Below are 16,282 nucleotides of genomic sequence, written 5' to 3'. Positions count from 1 at the left end.
TGGCGTCTGAGTGTCTGGGGTGAGCAGGAAGTGAGGGAGGTGCCCGAAACTCCCTGTGCTTAGTCTCCTAGGAGACCCAAATGCACTCTGGCGTGATTGGCTGGCTGACTGTCCGGCAAGGACAGCCACCATGCTGGGTGAGTGACAGCTAGGCTGGAATGAAAGGGAGAGAACTTTTTAAAAGGTCAGTCTCTTGGACTGGAAAGCAGAGTCGACCACTGGAACGAAAGAACCGACCCCAGACATAGTGGCACCACTTTGGAGGGCTTCTGTGGAGAAGCCCGCCAAAAAGTGGAACAAAGGGCTCGACTTGGGTTGGAGTCACAGAAGAGAACACAAACGCCATTTTAGAACCGAGTTTTGGCAAAAAATACCAACCCGAGAATAATAATAAATAAACCGGCGGTATGTTCGAGGTTATCGCAATTAAATAAATAAAGATAGTAGCCTCGAACAATGGGAAAATCCCATAGAGAAATATTCGCGGTTGAATATAAAAAGTAGTATCCACTGCCACCAGCCAATACTCGATCAGGGGGGACGGAGACGTGCCCCCTCGACTAACAGACCCCGGGGCAATCGAATTGCCCCAGCCAGTACGTCCACAATATGATGGTTTGTACTGGTTCTGTTCAGAATTCAAGACTAGTAAAGTCAATGGTGACTTTACATGCCCTGGGAGACAGTAGTCAGTCCCAGGGTATGGAGTCTATACTGGGGGGTCACTATGACACCCCCTGTGTTACTGCACTGAGGGTGCTGTGTAACACATCACAAAAACACATGAAGCCCTATGGAGTAAAAGACCCCATAGCCCATTAAACACATCTAGAGTCAAAGAAACACACTCAAATCATGTCCAAGAGTGAGGGTAAAAGAGTCTCACTCTTGGCAGGAGAAAAAATTAAACCCCAAAAATCCAGCAAAGCTGCTGGGGGACTCACTAGGTTAGGAAATTCAGCCTAAACAGAGAATTCTCCCTAACAGTTCCCCTGGACCAGGTAAGCCTCTTTTGCCATCGAGAGGGCGGCCGCCACCAGCTCGATCATAGAGGATGACTGTCTGGACCACCTGGGCCTTCAGGGGCAGGTCAGATACCTTTCCCTGCGCCTTGGTCTTCTCCGGCCTCTCCGGCAGCTTCCCTGGGTTAGCCGATTTCCTCTTCGAGGAGGAGCTGGAGCAATGACTGGAGATGGAGGCAGATGGCGAAGATGAACGCGCGGTGACCGCGACAGAAACATACTTGCTATGCTTGGCTTTGTCTTGGGCCCCCATGGATGGAGCACCCTCAAAGGACTTCGAAGCCCGCTCTTCAGACCAGCCGGTCCTGGGTGAGGCAGGACCCTGCTAGCTTCACGGGGTAGAGGCCTTGGCGTTGAGCCACGCCGCCAACCTACTGCGACAATCCTTGACACTGCGCTTGGAGAACCCAAAGCAGATTTCACAATCCGCTTTCCCGTGGTCCGGATGGAGTCAGTAGAGGCACTGGGAGGGTTTGTCCTCCACAAACACATTCCTCAATCTGCAGCTGGACCAGAGCTTGAAGAGGGAGCCTCGCTCCTCCTCCTCAGACATGGTCCGGCGTGCAGACGGCCTGATGGCCTTCTGGAATCTTCGATGAAACTCTAGACGATTCTTGTCCTTGAGGGGCGTTGAAAGACGCCGACAAACTGATCCCCGCTTGCCGGTCTAAGGAACGAAAGAGCATACTGGCTCTATCGGACAAAAATAGAAACGTTTTTTATTGAAATAGCACAAAAACGTAGAAAAGCTCTGGGAGCAAAACACAAGGACTCCCAACACTAGAACATGCAGTAAAAATCTGAAGCTGGCTGCCAGAGGAGGGGCTTAGGGAGAGGGCAGTCATTGGCTGGGGGTAGTATGACCCAGAGCTCAGTGATTGATTTATAGGAGAAAGACAGTTTGTAAGTGACAGTGAAAAACTTTACCAAGGATGCCCGGCCTGACGGGGAATATTCATGAGCATGTGAATCCATGCCACACCCCATGCTGGAGAAAACAGCCAGTCCAGATAAGCTCAATAATGTACCCGAGATGCCACAGGAGAAGATTATCCAAAAAAACCTGGGACCCCTGGAGGATTCCTAAGGCTGGAAGATGCTCTTCCCTGTCACAGTACCTTTGGTGCCTTGAGTTTCTTGGCTTTAATCGACACGACCCCTCAAGGATGGATCCCCTTTGGAAGAAGGAGCTGCTGGGATGTCGAGCTCAAGAGAAAAGAAGGAACCAAACAGCGTTGGAAATGCAGCACGTCCAGTCTTTAGGTGATCTCTATTGGCGGGTCATTACTCCAGTCGTGGATGTCCCACAAAGGTGAAACTTGTTGTGGACCCCAACAAGGCCTGGCTGAAGAGAAGGCCCTTGGCTGACTTTCGGTGGGGACGGGTGTAGTGGCAAACATAGGTGTCGGGTTTCAGGATTTTTCACGTTTTATTGACTTTTGAATCTTCTGCGCTGCAGCACAGATCTCTGGATGGCTTCTGGCGACCTGTACTGCGGACCCTCATCAAGTCTGACCTTCGGCACGTCTTCTTCAGATTTTGGTGGCAGGAAACCCATCGGCACACCCTCCTCTGCACACAGCGACCCTGGATCTTAGGTGGGAAAAAATTGTCAGATGTTGTGGCTCAAAAAGAACTTCCGCAGCTCTGGGTGTCAAGCAGCACTATACCAGGTTACCCCCCTCTTCTGGGCGATCTGCATCAATATGGCTTCCAGGAATCACGAACACTCCTCCAGAACGGGGATGACACACAACTGGACTTCTTCGGATCAAGGAGGTGGAAGCACTCTTCTTCTGGATGCACAATGTCCCCCTTCTACGGACGGCAGGCACAGGACTGGCTTCCAGGGTACTTCGCAGCAGATACACGACGGTCCCTCGTAGCTCGGGAAGAGGTTGCCTATCCAGGTCCTCTCTGGATTCAGTCCGTGGGTCAGCGCAATAGTCTTTGGATTCCTTGAAGAAATGCAGCACCAGACTTCTTCCTCCGACTGGACCCAGGGCTCAAGCTTCAGCTTAAGAACAAATTGGTGAGCGAGGGGTCCCTAGTTATACATATTTGTTCCTCATTCTCTCAGGCTGAGCCAGGCTCAGTCAGCCAATCCTACACTAGTACATTCATGTAGGCAGGCAACCAATCAGGCTCTCATGCATTCAGGCCATTCACCCAAAACCAAACACCCATAACACATAATGTGGATTGAGTAAGCACCCTGCCTTTCAGAGCACTATAAAGCATTTACTCAAGTTTCAGTCAGGGCTGGCTCAGGCATTGTGTCTAACAACCAAACCCAGATAGCCACAGCACAGAATGTTAGTGGAGTTCATACAGGCCCCACCCCATGGGTGTACCAACAACAAAGTCCCTGGGAAGGCTCCAGTCAGTCTGGCAGGAGGCAGCCCCAGAGCCATGTATGTCCTACCACACAACAACCAGTCAGGGAGAAGGGGGCAGAGTCAGGACTTCCAAGGACTTTGGGAAACACAGTGTAAAGTAATAGAATGAAAGAGGCTATAGTGGTCATCTTGCCTTTGTTCAGGAATCCACCGATTCCTATGGCAGGGACTGGGTGTCCAAAAAATGGAGGACACTTGTAGCCACTGTCAAGTCAGTATGTAGCTGCCACCAGCCCATACCCTGCTCTGTGGGCAACACACATCTGCCCATAAACATACACTAGGGGTGCATGGGTGTACCCCCTACCCATGGGTTCCATAAGGGTATCCCAGGGGTGGGGATCTCAAAAATGAAAAATAAAGAGTTGCACTGCCAGACGTCCAGGCTGGACCTCAGTGGCAAAAAACATACATAAAACACACAAATTGTAGGACAAGAAAAATGACAATGCGATGTTGCTATGACAATGCGATGTTGCTATGGATCAATCACACAGATAACTATTCCAAATACTCTAGATAAAATGAGGACTTTGGATTCCAGGAGAAAACCGCTTTGTTGTTGCCTAAAAAGATCAGTTGCCGGCGTTCCATATAGTGGCCTCTTGCTATAAAGTCCTTACAGTTAAGTGGCCTATTTTTACTGGCATGCTTGTAGTGTTTCAAACGGGATGTGAACCAGAAGAAAGCTTTACTTGCCTATTGGCACCTCCATGATAGCCCAATCACAGAGCAGTTGTTCTCCGGAAACCTTACAGCCGCCAGGGGGGTCAGTATATACAGCGGCGCTGCATACCCAGTTCCACCTTTTTCCCCTAGCACTCTGAAGCTAAGAGAAGGTAGAACTGATTGTCTATTAGCTTCCAGCAAAGGAGCAGGTATGTAGGGCGATGAGGAATCCGTCAGGGGAACATCCATCAGAAAGAACCTCACTCAAAAGTAAGTAATTTGTTCATCCAATGTATTCTTTCCTCCCATGGATTCCTCATCTGTGATAGACTCCGAAAGCAGTATGCAATCTGGAATAGTGAATAAGCAAGAACTCCACCTAAACCAGAAAGCTCTGGAGGACTGCCCTACCAAAACTGGAATCCTGGCCGCAAGGGAATCCAAGCAGTAATGCTTAGCAAACCTGTGCAAAGACACCCACGTTGCTGCCTGGCAAATGTCCAGGGCAAGGGTCTCCCCCCTGCAGGGCAGAGATGGCAGCCACTCCTCTGGTACAATGGGCTCCGAGACCCTAAGGCACCATCCTTATCAGTCAGATCGTATCATTTTGAGATGCAGAGAATGATCAACCTGGTCAGAGTCTGTTTGATCACAGCACTGCCATCACGAGCACCAGCGTAACCAAAGAAAAGGAACAAGTTATTTACCGGTAAGTTTTGTTCACCAGCATGGGTCTTTCATGGATTTATATGCTCATGAATATCCCCAGTCAGGCTGGGAATCCAAGGTAAAAAAAGCAGTTAAGCTTTAAACTGCCTGTCTCCTTTATAGCCCATTAGGGTCCTTTGGGTCATACTACCCCTAGCAATGACACTCGTCCTCCTACGCTCCACCCCTGATGGCCATCTTCAGATTTGGTAGCGCACATGAAGTGGCAGTATGAACCAAGAAGAGCCAGAGAGGGGAAAGATGGAGGGTTTGCATGTGAATCCATGTCAGACCCATGCCTGAGAACAATAGTTACAGTTAATTAACTTGTTCCTTCTCCGGCATGGGGTCTTGCATGAATTTGCATGATCGTGAATAGGGTTATATATTAGTACACATGCACGACCATGGGAGGTGGCAAAGCTCACAGAAGTAATACACTTATCCCTGGAACAGACTCGCATCAAAAAGGTTGCATAGCACTGCTCGACACAGTAGAATTTTGTTAAGGTGTGGGTGTACCTCCACATAGCAGCCCTGCAGATGTCGAGCAGGGTAACACCAGAGAGAAACGCCCTAGTTGCTGCAATGGGTCTGATGGAGTGGTTTCTCAACCGGCCTGGAAGTGGTTCTGGCTCTCACACGCAGGGATTTCAGCTACATTTTTTAGCATGACACGCAGGCCTCCGTGTAGTGACTCGCAGCCAAGCCCCACAGACAGACGTCATGGGGGACGGTAACTGACATTTTGGCCTCGCAATCAGTGCACCTTTTGAAGCCTGAAAACCTGGTGAATAGACAATGACAGAAAAACGTTGAGTAAACTCGAAGTCGTGTTCCCAATGCAGCGTGCGGAAAAACGTAACTGAAGCATGGGGCGTAGTGACGTGGTATTTATACGACGTCACGTCCAGAGCAGTCGATCGACTATTGGGCAGAGCAGCTTGTTCTTCGGATCATTCCACGCCGTGCAACCTTGACCAAGACCACAGAACCTCACCCTTTGCGTTGTGGACGTAATTTAAGATCTTTATTACGCTTTCCCGGAGAGCCTTTGTACATCAACTGGCATGACCTGATCTCTTGTGTCATGGTCCTCGCCCAAGAAGCATAGACAAATCCAGTGCAGATCAGAGTCCAACATCTGCCACCCGAAATACACACATGGCTTGAAGCCCAAGGCCATCAGCAGAGTAGGGTTGGTGTTTCAGAAAATAGAAGCTCGACAAGCGTGTTCCCAAGTAACGAACAGAGTCTGCGGAAAAAAGGGACTGAGGTCTGCGCAGGCAGTGCCGCCGCCATAAGTACTGACCCAGATATGTCCGGTGCGTAGAGGAGTCGGATGGCGACAATGAGGTGTTGCTCTGTGTCCCCTTGTGATGGAAACGTCTCCAGAGAACAGCTGCGCTGAGATGGGGATATCAGATGAGGAATGCATGGGAGTAAAGAATCAATTAGCAAGGCTCCAGATGTACAAGAACGGAAGTACCATTTGTCAAGTAAAATATCCAATTGTGAAACAGTGCCTGTTTGCCTCATTTTATCAGCGTCTACTTTTGCATTAAACATACTTACCAAGGTCTTTTGTCTGCTTTTGTGTCTTGTTTGTAAATTTACTGAAGAAAGGATTTTCTTGGGTCAGCAAGACTTTAATGTCTTCTATTGATACAGTAATAATCCTGGCATTAATGAAGGGGTACAAGGTGTATATTCCCTAGAAGGAAATGGAACACAAATTGATATATTGAAATAACGTGACCTTTCAGCAGACATCTCCACAGGCAGCAGATGTACATATACAATACGCTTGAAGCAAAATATTAAGTTTGGGTAAAACATCTGCTCAGTAGCTACGGTAGTGAACAGTTCAAAAGTTCTGCAAAAACGGAAGGATGAAAATGACAAATGAAGCAATCAATGAAGCTTCATAAACAACTCATTGGGCCTCATTACGAGTCCGGCGGTAAAACCGCCTGGTTACCGCCGGACTCGTATTACCATTCCGCCTCCGTGATTCCCAGAATTACCGGGACATTACAACCCCGGTTTTCCGGGAATCATGGAGGCGGAATGGTGTTAATCCCCATTCCCGTTGAGTCCTATGGGACACAATGGGAATGGGGATCATGGAAACACCGGCAGCATCTCGTAATGCTGCCGGTGTTTCCTCGTCCGCCTGCAGGCGGGCGGTGTTAAACCTGCCAGGTCAAACCTGGCGGGACATCACCTCCCGCCTGCAGGAGTCGGGATCAGGCGGTCCGGAAACAACGGTGGCGGCGGGTTTACCGCCACCGTTATTTCCGGACCGCCTGATTTCTAATCAGGCCCATTGTGTTGCTTTCCCCAAAGGTAATAAGGTAATTCCCTTGATAACACACTAAAGATAACAAATACATGTAGAGAGATTATAGGAAATCTTGAGTTAAGGCAAAACATAGGTGAAAATGTATGAGAATGGCCTCAAAACAAAAGACCATCACATTTTGCTTGAATCGCTAAAGGAGCTTATAAGGGAATGGGCATTGAGAAACCAATTGAAAGGTTAGAGATCAATGCAGCAGTAGGTTCTGGAGAAAGAACATTACACAGCTGATAACTCCAGAATTCCCAATTTGCACTTCCATTGGCATAATCAACTATTGAGCAGTTGATGGCAATGAAAGCAATAGAAAACAGTCTATACAATTTTTTTTCAAAAAGGGCCTTTAACAGACCTCCTCTGTGTTGATGTTAAAAGGATATTTGTACCATGCACTATCACCACGGAGTGGTCCCGTGGCGCTCTGGTGGCTCTGAAAAAGGGGAGGGGGTGGTGAGTTAGTTGGGGTAAGCTGGAAAAGTGCAAGAGAGCAGTGATGTGCTGTTGGCAGACTCAACCCGGCATTCCGTTGGCTGGGCTTGGGGTGTTTTCTGGTCGGTAGTCGTGTGCTGTTGTGCGAGTCTGTGGTTTTTTTTGTTGCATTGTAGTGAAGTTTGTGCGGATTGTTGCGTTACAGGTTTGTGTTTGGTTAGAGTTTGAGAGGTATATGCAGAGGGATGAAATTGTTAGGGGATTGGTTAATTGGGCAAACTAACAATCACAATCCTAAGTGTGGCACATGCTGACATTTTTAAACCTATCTAGGTGCGACAACTGCTAGTGTTCAAGATTACATCTAGGTGTGGCACATGCCAACATTCACAAATCTATCTAGATACGGTGCAGGCTAATGTTCTCAATTCTAAGTGTGGCAAATGCTAACATTTACAGTCCTATCTAGATACAGCGCAGGCTAAATTTCACAATTCCATCTAAGTGAGGCACATGCTAACATTCATAAACCTATCCAGATGTAATTCAGGCTAATGTTCACAGTTCTCTCTAGGTGTGGCCCTTGTTAACATTGACAGGTATGTTAGTATGCAATGCAAGGCAACATTTACAATCCAGTCATGAATAGATACAGGCTGGTGTTCACAAATCTTTCTAAGTATGCATGTTGTAAGTCTGTGGCGGTTTACGTTATGGAAAGGTAAGGTAAAGTGGCAGGGTTTTTCTGGAGTAGAGTAATTGCTCTACACCCCACCCATGCCACACTTATGTTTTTTGTTGGTGTGTGTTAACTGCTGGCTTCACTGGCTTCCCCTGCGGACACCTACAGACACCATCGGGAGCCGCCCTTTGCCTTGGGCCCTTAGTTGCAGGGGCCGCCGGGCAGAGGGCTGCCCAGGTCTGATCAAGTTAAGGAGGAGTTCACCAATGGAGGCCTGGGGGAGGTCTCGGGAGGCGGGCCAAAACAGGGGAAGCTGCAGCCGGTGTACCGGGCCAACTAGGGTTGCGTTGGGGGAGGCAGCCCCATGATGGTGCTATGGAGGGGCTAGGGCATCAGAGCAGCGAGTGCTTACCTGGGGGGCCTGGATGGAATGGCCCAGAAAGCGCATGTGCCTTAGTCTCCTTTCCTCTATACTGCATGGACGTCCCTTCCTAGGGAAAGGAGACCCAACCTTTTTCACCAGAAAAAACCCTCTTACCCCATGCGCTACCCTGACTCCGCCCACCGGCGCCACTCATCAGTCCCCATTGACGCATCGACAATATTTAACATTGCCTAATGACACCAGTATTATTGGGAGGGTGGGGGGAGGGGAGGATGGTGCGACGCATCGAGGAAAGGGGACCAAGAGTACGTTAGTCACTATGGTGAGTAACCTGTAATTACTCTTACGTCCCGTCCCCGTTTCGCCATACTGCATGGGCAATTAAAACGGAATGTAGCCCCAGGGTGGAGAGGAGACCCTCCTTAAGCAAACAAGTTCCTTAAAACCGCCTGTCCGAAGGCTGCATCTGACTTGGAGCCGGCGTCCAAACAGTAATGCTTGCAGAAAGCTGAAGGGTTGGCCAAGGTGGCTGCCCTGCTTATGACCTGCCACAAAACCTGACTCTGAAATGTGATGGCCGTGGCCTTGGCTCTGACCGTGTGAGCGTGCATGTTGGCCGGCAGCGGCTTGTGCTGCTCCTCATAGGCTTTTTTGATGGCTACGACCATCCACCTTGCAACGGAAGCCTGGGATGCCTGATAACCGGGTCTGGAGCCCCCTTTGGGTCAGCGAAGAATGTAGGTAGGACTAGTTCCTCGTTAAGATGGAACGCAGAGGGTACCTTAGGTAGGAATGCCGGGTGAGTCCGCAGGACTAGCTTATCAATGTGGAAAGTGGTATAGGGTTCTGGAGCCACCAGAGCTTGGATCTTGCTGCCTCTGAGCAGATGCGAGACCTATTAGCAGAGCTGTCTTGATGGTGACCAGCCTAATCAGCCTAATGTCCGCGGACACCACTGGCTCGAAATGTTTATGCGCCAGGGTGCCCAACACCACATTGAGGTCCCACACAGGGTGTGGCTTTTTGATGGGCGGGAAAAGCCTGCACAGGCCCGCCAGATGTTTCCTGACTATCGGGTTGGAAGAGAAGGCCTCCTCCTCCGAATTTCTGTAAGCCCCTATGGCTGAGAGATAGGTGCGACATGTGTCCACCTGTACGCCTGAGTGGGCAAGATGTGCCGAGATAGAGAGCACAGTGTGCATGTCAGGGGGTTGATTTCCTTAGAATCTGCCCAGTGACAGAACCTGCCCAGTGACAGAACCTGCTCTATTTACTCCTGTATTGGCTCCTAGCGGCCTTGGTCCTAGCGCCCTGGGTGATCTCCATGTTAGCCAGAGATAGGTTCAAGTGCTTGAGGGTGATCTGCTCACGAACTATGCTGCAAGGGCTAGCTTCTGCTGGAACAGGAGAGGTGCTGGGCCCAGCGGAAGCTGAATGTGTGGTCGGTCCGAGAGACTCAGCAATTCGAAGAACCACAGTCTCGCCATCCACCAAGGCACTATCACTATGATGCTGAGGTGGCAAGCCTCCTTTCTCTTGTGGAGTACCCTGGGGATCAGGGGAGTGAGCGGAAAAGCATAGGCTGTCATGCCCTCCCATTGAATCTGCATCGCGTCGCCCAGGGAGCCGAGGCCTAGTCCCTGCCAGCACCTGGTCATTCAATTGCCACTCGAATTGTCTGCTTCCGGCCTGCTGAGTCTGTCCGCCTCCAAGATGGCCTCCCCCGGGAGATGGACGGCCCAGGGGTAGATGTTTTCCAGGGCCCATTCCTACATGCGGACCGCTAGGTTGCACAGTGGAGGGGACCTGGTACCCCCCCTGCTTGTTGACCTAGAACATGCTGGTGGAGTTGTCAGTCTGGATAAGGACAGTCCGGCCCTCGATGAGCGGAAGGAAGGCCCTGAGGGCAGCCAAATGGCTCGGATATCCAGCCAGTTGATTTAAGACTCCTTCCGGGTCCAGACTCCATGGACGCTGTGGCTGTCCAGAGTGGCTCCCCAGCCCTCTTGGGAGTAGTCTGTAGTAATGGTGACCTCAGTCCTTGGACCACCATTGAAGGTTCGGGTGGAGAGAAGGCGGTATGCCGACCAGTTCTGCTTGGGAGCCCATCACCTGATTCCATGAGGCTGTGAAGTGCAGCTGCAGTCTCCTCATCCAGCCAAGAGGACCACTGCCATGATACCCAGTAGATGCTGATACCACCAAGCTGAAGTAACTGGTCGGGTAAGGAAGTGCGTAGTGGCCCTCTTGCTGGCCGTAATCTTGTCCTCCGATGGAAATACCTTCTTGGAGCTTGCATCCCAGATGAGGCCCAGGAAGGTGAGGCTCTGCGTGGGCTGCAGCTGAGACTTCTTGAGGTTGGTGGAGAACCTCAGGTCATGGAGTGTACTCATAAGCGCGGAGGAGGTGTGGACAACCCCCTCTGGGGAACTCGCCCTGATGAGCCAGTCGTCCAGGTACCGGTAGGCATGGTGGCCCTGGACCCAGAGGAGGGCTGCTACTGCATTCATGAGTCTGGTAAACACCCTGGGGGCAGAGCTGAGGCCAAAGGGTCGCACCTTGTACTGGAAATGTCAGTTCACAATCCTGAAGCATAGGAAGGAGCAATGGGGCTTGTTAAGAAGGATTTCTGAACTCTGACCTGGAGAGGCAGAGATTCAGGTGGTCAACCTAGTTTCTTGGAACAGGGTAACCTCTGGACAAGCCAGACCAATCAGGGTAGCTATAGCAGGCAGTCAAGATTTAAGTCTCAAGAGGGGTGAGGGTGACTGAAAGACCTCAATGAGCACCCAGAGCAAGAACACTTACAGATTACTCCAGACAGGTGTTATATTAAAAATATAGACACATTTATTACAAGGCCTTTGTAACAGACCATAGCAAAGAATCACAGTAACACTAGATTAAACCCATACATCATAATCAACACAATATATATACAAGACCAATGGGGTCCAAGGGGTTAAAAGCACCAAATATGTAGACCACCTAGATGGGGAGGAAAACAGGCAGTGCAAGTAATCTTTAGACCCAGTTCCACATTCAGAATACACCTAACTAAGAGGCAGTCCAAGCCCTACGAAGAGAGGAGCCTTATGCTCAATAGTACCTGCACATGCTTGTGCCAATGGACAAAATAGGGTCTCTAGCAGCTCAGGAAGGTGGATAAGGCGATGAACAAGTTCCCACTATTCAAGCAGGACCTCCACTTGAGGGCAGAGGCAGTTTGAGAGTGCGGGATGGAGTCGCTATTTCGTAATAGCTGTGGAAGGAAAGGGGCCCTTAGGGGCCACTGGTGCATAAAAATGGGCTCTTGCGCTAGGGGCACCGTTGGGGTCAGGACTACTCACCGGTCCCAGACGCAGACAGACCCAAACTTCGCCAGTACAGTCCACTTCGCTGGCAGTTTCGAATGCGACAATCAGGACGTCTCGACACCGTGTAGTTCCCGAGATGCAGCGAGGATTCCCAAAAGGGACAGTGGTGATTTCTCCACTCTGGATGGAGGAATCAGCACAATTCAACTGCAGCAGGCTTCAGGGGCAAGCGGGTCACAAATGCAGCGAACCTGCACAGGTCGTTGCCACAGCAGGGCAACACAGTAACCGTGTTGGCTCCAGTCCGGGCGCACTCATCTCACTTCAGACCTGGGAATGCCAAGTGTTCAGTGCGAGGATGCTGTGGACACAGAGCTAGCAGTAGACCAAGTTTCGAGGGCCTCCTCGAAACAGCGGTGACAGAGCAAACATCCTGTGTAAGCTGGTCAGCCCACTGGTTGGCCCAGGGACACTTCCGAAAGAGGCTTACTTGCAGAGTTTGGTGACGGTGCAGAGAATAGTTGATCCCACTATTCCAATGGGTCGAAGCGTCTTCGCAGACCTTCTAGGACAATCGATGCGGAGAGGTCCCACGGGACGATAGCGGGCACAGGGTGCCAAACCTTGCAGCGGGTCACCAGCGGTTCCTTGACTCGGCTTCTTGTTGCAGGATACTTGGCTCCTTATCCTTTGTTTGGTGTAAACTCAGGAGATCGACATGGTAGTGGCGCGTTTCCAGCCTCCTCTTTTCCAAAGTTCCCTACGCACCAAAACGGAGAGGACCCAATGGGAGATCTGCTCACAAACACTCACTCCATATGTGGACCAATCACGGACCAATGTGGTCCCAGGCATTCAGGACACTCCAGACTCTCTGGCATCCAGGATGTGTATTGGGAACAGACATCCCAGCCCACATCTTGGAGGCACACACACAAGGCATGCAGAAGCCCGCAAAAGCATTGGGTTTCGCGGGAAAGTGCATGAACAAATAAGGACTGACCCGGGTCGACTCAACCTGGGGCAGGTGAAGTGGCAAGATGGCAAAAGGACAGGACAAATAACCTCGTGGCATGGCCATTTTGGAGCCAGGCCACCTATTTGTGCCAAACGCGGTTAACATGGCAAGAAAGGGTTAAAAATATAAGAATACGATAGCTGCCACCAGTCCTGTCCATGACATCTGCACAGTTCATAAAAAGTCCAACAAGAGTTTCTAGGGCCTTTGGAAAGGACTAGAGATTCAAGTGTGCTTTAAGGTAAGTGTAACGCTCACCTGATTCTCGCAGAGGCCCCGGTCTTGACTGGGCGACTACCGTATCTTCAAAGGTGATGTGTAGCACCCGGTTGGCTCTTTGGGCTGGACCTCTGTGCACTGTATGCCTGACGTGTAGAGTAAGATGTCTGCAGATAGAAAATATGGGGTTAATGAACTGGGGTTATTGGGGTGTCCCTATCTCTTTCCTCTTCTCCTCTCCTGTAGACCCCCAAAGGTTAACGCTCTCACCTTAGGTAAGTGAATGCCGAGCTCTCCATCTGCCTCGGGGCAGGGTGCTGTAACCAGTTTCTTCACTGGATAGGTAGCGCAGGCCTCTTGACTTCAGAGGACTGCTGTCCGTCGTTTACTGCACGAGCGGTAAGTTTCGAGTCATTCAAATGTCTTTAAAGTCTTTAGTAATGATGTCTCTTGTTCTGCAGGGTTCCGGCGATGGCGGATGATGGGCTGAAGTGAGTTGAAGATGGAGCCCGTGTGATGAATAGAAGCGCCTGGAAGCACGTAAGTAAGCGCTTGTTGCCTGCTTCACTATGCGCTCTAACTGTCTTTTTATTTTGCAGGTACGAGTTCGGAGCGGCTGCAGGGTGCCGGAATACCCACTGGATTAGATGTGGAAAGGAGTAATGGCACGTGAGTATTAAAGTTCCCCAATGTCTTTAAACGCACCTTGTTTTGTCTTTCAGATGCGGGATGCAGCGCCGAAGGCCTCCGGAGCGTGCGAAGAGTTGGTAAACTTTTGTCTTTCAGATGCCGGAATGCAGTGTGAAGACCTCCGGAGCGCACGAAGAGTAGGTAAGCCTTTGCCTTTCAGAGGCCGGAATGCTAACCTGTTCTTTCTTGTCTTTATAGGTGTTGCTGAAGACTGGATTCAGGATGGTAAGCCTTTGCCTTTCAGATGCCGGAATGCTAACCTGTTCTTTCTTGTCTTTATAGGTGTTGCTGAAGACTGGATTCAGGATGGTAAGCCTTTTTCCTTAGGCCCAGGACCGGATGCAGAAGACACGATGAGCGTTCTGCTGCAGAGGTTGCAGAATAACGCAAAGCAAGATTCATCCACCGGGTGTGGTTTAAATAGCCTCCTGTAGTGCTTAGGTGTCTCCTTCCACAGCCACGCCTAAGTAAGAAAAGAGTTCCTGGTAAGAAAAGAGTTCCTGCCTTCCAGAAGAGTTCCAGTGTTCTGAATCTAGGGAGTGGCTCCAGCCCCACCCAACAGGAAAAGTAGTTCCAAACAGAAGAGGATCAGAGGCTCAACTGGCAGGCAAGTAAGCAGCATGGTCTGCTGAAGGTAAGTCCACCCAAGCATTATGAGCCCGGCGCTTCCAGCGCTGGGACTGGGCATATTTATGAGCCTGGTGCCACTGGCGCCAGGACTGGGTCCAAAAGGTCCCAATTGGGACTGGTTGGCACTCGGAACCTGGGCTATGGATCTGCTTCCAAGGGAGTTGGGAAAACCCTGACCTTTTGGAAGCAGAGATCATGACAGTAAGTTACACTGCACACTTGTTGCATGTTGCACAAAAGTTGCAACATGAGGAAAGGACTAAGGGAAACAAAGTCTCCCAGTACTGACTGTCTTAAGGGCATGTCAGTTTCCCCATAAAAAAAGTGAGCGAACGCCCAGGAGTGCAGATGAGGGTTGTGCTTCTCTGGCAAAGTCAGTCAATGGTGTAAAAACAGCAGCAAAAAGTTTGAGGGTTGACACATGGAGGGAAAATTGCATACAATTATGGAATCTTTACTAACAGGGCTGCCAAATCGGGACGTGTAGGTAAGCGTCCTTCAGATCCAGTGAGCCCATCCAATCTCCCCTGTCTAGTGTCACTGCAATGAGTGCTGGCGTAACCATCTTTAATTTCTGAAGAGGGAGGGAGAGGTTGAGGGCGGAGAGGTCAACAACTCTCAGGCCAGCCTGGTTCTTCTTTTGTATGGTGAAAATCCTGGAATAGAAGCCTAATCCTCTATGGGAGGCTGGTACTTCTTCCACTGCCTGACTCTTGACGCGTGACCGGATCTCCGCCAACAGAGTTGCCGTCCCAATCTGTGGGAGGGGAGGAAGGAGGAGAGGGAGGTACAGGTAGGCGGTAACCCATGGATACTACAGAGAGGATCCACGGGTCCGCGAAGTTCTGGTGCCAAAAATGCACTTCAGAGGCTAGACATGTGGACCCGGAGGGACGTGTCATGCCTTTTTTGCTGTCTGAGGCTGCTGCTGAGGAGGGGGGTCTGGAAGAAGCCCTTGCTGGCCCCCCCCCCACCCTTTATGCTGCTTGCGCCGGTGTTGACTCGGCGAGCGGTCAGGTTGTCTAGACCTCCGTTCATGGAATCCCCGGAACCCGCCAAACGCCCGTCCCTTATCTGAGCGTTGATGCAACTGGGTGTACGCCTTGGGCGTGGCTGTCGTAAGAATAAAGACTTTGCGGTTTGCAAGCTTTTCTTATCCAATTCCTAGTCGGTGGTAGAGTGAACAAGGTCACTACCTTCGAAAGGAAGGTCCAATATGCGCTCCTGGACATCAGGGTTAAACGTAGTAGCAAGAAGCCAGGCCGTCGTCCTCACATCTGTGGCAATGCAGATGGCCCGGCAAGAGGCATCGATGTGGGCCACTGTGGACTCCATGATGTCCTGCGCCACCAGCCTGGATTCTTCTAGACACGCCTTGAAGCATGCCTGGCTCTGCAACGTAAGTTCCGGAAGGAAGTCTGCTATTTCCCGCCACAACCTCTGGTTAGCGGCTGCCAGCATGGCATCCGCATTGGCTTGAAGCAGGTGCAGCGAGGTGTAGGAGTACAGCTTTTTCCCCATACGCCTCCAAGATCTTCTCCTTGCCTAGCAGCATAGAGGACGACGTGGCCGAGGACAACTGAGGCTTAGAGTAGAGTGACGCTGCAGCAATCACCGACTAGTGCAGCTGGGGGTGTGTTGACAGCAAGAGTGTATCCCCCTACATCTGTCTATACTTGGCATTGAGGTGACGATCGACAGACTGGGCAGAGAGTGGCTTGAGCCAACCCTTCTTGGCCAGAGCGACAACGT

At 50.6% G+C, this 16,282-nt stretch overlaps 1 protein-coding gene across 1 annotated transcript in view; it reads right to left on the bottom strand.

Annotated features, from left to right (window-relative positions):
- Positions 1 to 16,282, bottom strand: part of NSUN2 (NOP2/Sun RNA methyltransferase 2) — a 1,120,965-nt gene that overhangs the window by 99,128 nt on the left and 1,005,555 nt on the right. The window contains exon 17 of the mRNA XM_069613723.1: positions 6,374 to 6,512. Within this exon, the coding sequence (XP_069469824.1) occupies positions 6,374 to 6,512 (139 nt within the window). The remainder of the gene's footprint in view (positions 1 to 6,373; positions 6,513 to 16,282) is intronic.

This window comes from Ambystoma mexicanum, chromosome 5p, assembly GCF_040938575.1.
Source record: "Ambystoma mexicanum isolate Mex_15411 chromosome 5p, UKY_AmexF1_1, whole genome shotgun sequence".
Lineage (NCBI taxonomy): Eukaryota > Metazoa > Chordata > Amphibia > Caudata > Ambystomatidae > Ambystoma > Ambystoma mexicanum.
This window is presented reverse-complemented; position numbering and strand designations above follow the sequence as displayed.